This window comes from Paramormyrops kingsleyae, chromosome 21 (genome assembly GCF_048594095.1).
Source record: "Paramormyrops kingsleyae isolate MSU_618 chromosome 21, PKINGS_0.4, whole genome shotgun sequence".
Classification (NCBI taxonomy): domain Eukaryota; kingdom Metazoa; phylum Chordata; class Actinopteri; order Osteoglossiformes; family Mormyridae; genus Paramormyrops; species Paramormyrops kingsleyae.
In genome coordinates this window covers 6,438,119-6,444,138 of record NC_132817.1, presented here as the reverse complement: position 1 = coordinate 6,444,138, position 6,020 = coordinate 6,438,119, and the positions used below count along the sequence as shown (strand labels likewise).

Genomic DNA, 6,020 nt, shown 5'->3' with positions numbered 1-6,020 from the left:
TAGGTGGCGTTTGTAGGGGATGTAGTTAATTCCCGTGTGTGCGCGCGTTACTACGACGCGTCCTCAGACAACAATTCCCACAATCCCCCAATACTCCACGTGGCCGGCTTTTGTTTGCAAACATAAGGTTCGGTTACCCGGCTCTGTACATGGACTGGAGCGGTTAAGCAGGCTCTTGTTCTGTGACGTAATTCGAAAAAACCTGCTTTTCATCGCATGCAGTTAAATACTTTGTTCTCCGTAAAAAAAATCCAATGTCGGAAATAAACCGGTTAATCTATTGTTTATTTTGCTTCTGAGTAAAACAGAAGGCGCGCAATTAAATTTCTTACCTATATACTTTGTCTATGACTCTTTTAATGAAACGGTGTAGAGTAACACCTTTCCTAAGGGTAAAAGTGCGATTAGAAAAATTATTAGAATAATTTTTGTCATTATATAAGATTATTTTCACACATGATTAAGAGAGCTGTCTCTCTGTCCTTAACACGCCACAAGTCGGTTCCTGGCGCCAAAATATGTACGATAAGTACTTAAATACATGTTGTTGTTTTGTAACACGCTATTGTTGTACTGTTTTGTTGCCCAAAGAGTCGTCAGAAAGGGTGCCGTATTTTTCCCCTGGAAGCAAGTATAGATGACATTCGGACGCCAGCCCAGTTGCCAGCCTGTTGGACCCGGTTTAAACACTCGCCGCCTTGTGCTCCGTATACCTCCTATGCTTTGGTGACACCGCAGTCATAAACGCCGGTTCTTGCTAGTCCAGCAGCGTTTACACTTAATTCACTTATTCTTTTTTGCGAATCATACCTGCGTGTTTACGTTTCGGCACCACGCGTCACCCTGGGGAGGCTACAGTGTCCTTTAGTGGCCATTTGCGGAATTGCACTTTGTTTTCAAAATTTTGTCCTCCAAGTCATTAATTCAATACGCGTTGATGTAAAAAATAGTCCCGGTGATCCTATTACTTTCAGGAATGAAAAACGCGAAGTGAGTACAAATAATCATTGTTTTAAAGTAAATAACAACCAAACAAGTGGTGAAGAGAGTTATTCTGGAAGACGTGACAATTATTTATAATGAAGAACATCTAATGTCATTTTGTCGGAATTTTAATGTTAAACCATTATTCATCCATCCATTTTCCAACCTCCCAATCCTTATTAAACAATTAAGGAAAGTAAAAATCATTTAAACAATTCTTTAATTTATTACAACAGCAGCAGTTCCCACTTCATTAGTTACAGCCAAGTTCAAATAATTACAGGTAACGTTCAAATACCAACGCAAAATATATTTTATATTTTAGGAATTAAACGTTACGTGACAACGATACACACAACTTCCCAACAATCCCTGTCAAATTACAAAGAAAAGTCTTGGGGGGGGAGGGGGGAGTTTCAAAGGGAATGGGGAGGAATCAAAGGTGGCGTGTTGATATTACTCATGGGGACACACTGACATAGGTGCTGATTTAAAAAAATATATAAAATATACATACTGAGATTCACCTTTCTAAATAAATAATTCTGCAAGTCCAAGATGCAGATATAGGTATATTCAGCTCTTACGTTACTGGGAAAACCACAGTCTTCCTGAGCCCGTAGAAAGTCAGCAGATTTCTGCGCAGGTCCCGGTACCGGAGTCCATACAGGTAGGGCGCCAGCGCCTTGGGCAGCACCAGCAGCACATTGCAGACGACCAGGGAGACCCAGAGTTTGGCCCGCAGGTCGACGGCGCGGAGCTGCGTGTACAGGAGCAGCTCGACAATCAGCACCAGCATGGGGCAGAAGGAGAGGAAGAGGTGCATGTAGTGCATGAGGAAGGTGCCCTTGGCCCGTGAGCAGCGCTGGCCCCCCCACACCCCCGAGCGGCGGGTGCTGCAGCAGAGAGCCATGTAGCCGCAGAAGATCAGCAGCAGGATGAGCAGGATGGTGGAGACCATCAGCAGCATGGAGAGCTTGAGCACCGGTGACCGGCCAATGGTGAGCAACAGCAACAGGGACATGGAGCAGATGTGAGACTGGCAGGGGCTGGCGGCTTGGAACCACACGAAGGCCCCCACCATGGCCAATGGGAAGAAGACGGACAGTCCCCACACAGCCCCCACCACGCTCCTGGTCCGGGAGACGGGCCAGAGTGCCAGGTAGCGCAGGGGCGACAGCACAGCCAGCAAGGTGTCCATTGCCATGGTGACGGTGCTGAGGATCCCGGCGGTGTAGAGCGCCCCCAGCAGCGACAGCAGGGTGGCGCATCCCCACTCGGACATGAGCACTCCGGCGGTGTTGAACACCGACGTGAACGCGTACACGGAGACGAAGGCCAGGTCGCTTAGCAGCGCGTTGGCCAGCAGGAGGTAGCGCGTCTCCTGCCGCAGGCGTGGACTGGACAGGACCTTGGTGAGGATGACGGGGGTGATGGGAAATACCACCAGGATGCAGATGATGGGACAAACCTGCAGGGCGCGCATCTGCTGCGGGGGCACGAAGACCTGCCACTCGCTCAGCGACGAGTTGGAGCCGTCCGGTTGCTTGCCGTGTTTCCCCCCGTCGTTAGTCCAGTTGTACCTTCCAAACGTGCAGATCAGCGACCAGAAGGACCCCTTGGCATCCATCGCACCGTCTGACTGAAGTCCGAAGTGGATATGCGACTCTCCTGGCCGTGACGGGCTGTCACCAGGCGCTTAAGCCAGGAGACGGGTGAATGTCGCAGTCATCGATTAACCACAGAAGCCTTTACTAATGGTTTCCCAGGAAACCCATATTTGGGCAAACAAAGTTAAACAAGCAAATGTGCTCAAGGGGAAGAGGGCGCCCTTCTGCTAAACAGCAGCTCTACAGCAGTATCCTCTATGGAAGCAGGACACGTTGATGATTTGTATACACATAGTGTAAGTTACAATTTAACGATGACAAAAAACTCCTAAAATCTATAGACAGCTGAAAGTATTTTCATCTAACAATGTGATGAAAACGGAACTAAATTCGTGATTAGTGAGCATCTAACGCTATGGTTAAAACCTATACATTTACAATTGTATCTGTACCATTAATCTGTAACTGCCTACATAAATAACGAAAAAGTATGGAAATTTGCACATAGTACAGAATGCACAGCATTCACTTGGGAAAATTCACTTTGGCTCTAATCCAATAGGCAGTTTCTAGATTGAATCTTTGGAAACATCAGGAATTGCTAAGATTTTTGTTCCTCATTAGACCTCCAGCGCAAGTTGAGAAAATGACCACAACTTTGGGTGGGTAAACTGCGAGTACAGTCGTTTTCCAATTTCTGCATGTGATCTTCATTATTTTAACTCCCTACATACTGAAGCTGTAACGCTGCATTTATCGGCTGCACGGTTCTCCGACTTTCTGGACGACACTCCCTGGAAAGCCGCTTTGTGGGCGGGCCTAAGCCACCGTCACCTGACTCCGTCCCCGGACGAGATTCAGGAGAGTGTCGCTGATGTCGCGGTAGCGGAGGCCGTACAGATAGGGGGCGCCGGCCCTGGGCAACAGCGTCAGGAGGTGGGTGTTGAGCATGTTCATCAGCAGCAGCTGCCGATGGCCCAGCGTGCGGCTTTGGAAGAGCGTCAGCTCCACGGAGAAGACCAGGCCGGGCCCGAAGTGGAGCAGGAGCATGGTGGCGTGCGCCAGCAGGGTGACCCGCGCGCGGGAGTACCGGCTGCGCCAGATGCCCGACGTCCTGGTGATGACGTACAGCCGAGCGTAGAAGTAGACGATGAGGCTCCCACAGAGGATCACTCCCACAGAGCAGTACATGTGGATGCCCACCATCATGTTGCCACTGGCCGAGCCCAGGAGGGTCACAAACAGACAGGGTGTGTGGTCCCACGGCACGGCGCTTTGCGTAACCTCCATGACGATGACCTGGGACGCCGGGTACATGGTGGACAGGATCCAGGTCCCCAGGAGGATGCGTCGGGTGCGGGCCGGGGGCAGGAGGCGCTGGTAGTGCAGAGGCCAGCGGACAGCGACGTAGGTGTCGAGCACCATGAGCGTGATGCTGAGGATGCCGCAGCAGTAGGCGGTGATGGAGGCGGCGGTGAGCAGCTCGCAGGCCAGGCGCGGCACGCCGGCCCCCAGCGCGTTGCAGCTCACCACGGCCATGTTGAACGCCAGGAAGACCGTGTCGGCCGCCAGCGCGTTGGCCAGCAGCAGGTAGCGCGTCTCGCGGCGCAGGGCGCGGGAGCAGAGGATGCAGGCCAGCAGCAGCGAGTCGGCCGCCAGCGTCAAGGCGGTGAGTGTTACCGCCGGGATCAGGAAGAGATCCATGTTCCAGTGCCGCACACCCTCCAACCACGTGGAGTTGTGCATGGTGGGTCCGCGATCCGGATCGTGCGGGGCTACGCGGCCTGCCCAGGTTCTGGTTCCGAGCTGCTGGGGAAATGGGAGAGAAGATCTGCCAAGAGCCCCTGAAAACATATAGGATTATTATTATCATCATCATCATCATCATCACCATGAGGTAATAAACATGGAGATTCTACTGGATCCAGCTTGCCTTTTGTACCTTGCCCTTGGTACAACCACAGTGGCACTTTTATTTTACACAATCCCTCATTTATTCTTCTCATTAATTATATCTGATGTTGTAAAGTATCACAATACACCCGTGTAAAGCGCCTTTGGGTGCCACTGTTGTGAAAGGCGCTACATAAAAATGATTTGAATTGAATTAAATATCTTCCCCCGAATAGGCAAATGAGAGGGGGTGACTGTGTCCAGAAAACCTAAACCCCTCATCAGTCCCATCTAGGCTGTGATCTGCCCCGATTCACAATGTAGCAGTACAGACTGATATCAGTCTGTTCCACTTTTTAACCAATTATCTTATTAGGGGATTAATAAGACACAAGACAAATATCCTACACTGGAAAAGAGATGACAGTGAAGTAAAGACCTGTTACCAGCCATTTCCACACAAGATATCATGACTCCAGAGATTGAAGTCCAACACTCTGGTGAAATTCTATAATCATGGTCATTCATCAACCAAATATTTATAATGCTTTGGTGGCCGCAAAAAAATGTACTTAATTCTCCACTCATTTGCTATTTTTCCCAATACAAGGAACAGAGTAAAAAATCAATAAAAACTGAGAGAAAAAACACAAGAGGCCATTAACAAGACTTAACCATGAGCTCAGGAGGTCACTACTTGGGTGGCAAATACAGTCTCTTACCGGCTGAGTTTATCCTGTGAGCAGATCCCGGCAGACGCTCTTTGAGAAATCGACATCCACCTAGGGCTAACTCCCGGCAAGCACGTCCGTCCACTTGCCTCCCCTCCTCAGAAATTGATGGCCCGGACGGTCACGCGGCACTATCAGCGTATGAACGGCGGCTCATCAGCGCAAAGGCGGCCCATTCAGATGTCTCATGGCAACATGGGCGAGCCCCCCCCCCCCCCCAGCCCATGTACCTCAGTCATTTAAAACATACCCCATAATACACATCACGTCCTCTTGGCTGTTATTGTATTGACTCTGAGCTCCGCTCCACCGTCATGTTCACATCTCATATCCGGCACGGAATACCGGAATACCCTGGCAAAGTAATAAACTAGACATATTGGGGGAAGAACCTGGATTAGGCAATGAGCGCCACCCTCTGCAGAGACGGGGCAAAGGGCGATTCGGAGCGACCGCAGGTGTCATGGGGCCTCATAAAAACAGACGTCGATGCCTAATGAGCCACAACCTCACAGCAGCTCATAACACAGCACCATCATAATAATGGGAGGTCATCTGCGCCCGTTTATGGGATGTTTAAGTGGAACAGATAACAGCGGGAACAACTCCTCACATTCTATCACCGTGCAAAGATACACAGATTTACAACGGTCTGCTTCACTAAAGAAACTGATCTAGACAAACAAATCAGTCAATCAACAGTCCACACACAGAGGGCACAGTAAAAAGAAAAACTAATTTAACTGATTATATGGTGGTTTAGAGAATCAGTTACTGTAAGGACCACACACACTTTGAATAA

The 6,020-nt window shown here is 49.6% G+C and overlaps 2 protein-coding genes across 2 annotated transcripts; both read right to left on the bottom strand.

Annotated features, from left to right (window-relative positions):
- Positions 1 to 1,187: 1,187 nt before the first annotated feature.
- On the bottom strand, positions 1,188 to 3,398 carry LOC111847413 (probable G-protein coupled receptor 148). The gene has a single exon (XM_023818561.2). The coding sequence runs from the start codon at positions 2,612 to 2,614 to the stop codon at positions 1,568 to 1,570; it is 1,047 nt and encodes a 348-aa protein (XP_023674329.1). The 5' UTR covers positions 2,615 to 3,398; the 3' UTR covers positions 1,188 to 1,567.
- Positions 3,399 to 3,413: 15 nt separating this feature from the next.
- LOC111847415 (probable G-protein coupled receptor 148) lies at positions 3,414 to 5,959 on the bottom strand. The gene has a single exon (XM_023818562.2). It carries the CDS (start codon positions 4,446 to 4,448, stop codon positions 3,414 to 3,416), a length of 1,035 nt encoding a protein of 344 aa, XP_023674330.2. The 5' UTR covers positions 4,449 to 5,959.
- Between the last annotated feature and the right edge of the window lie 61 nt (positions 5,960 to 6,020).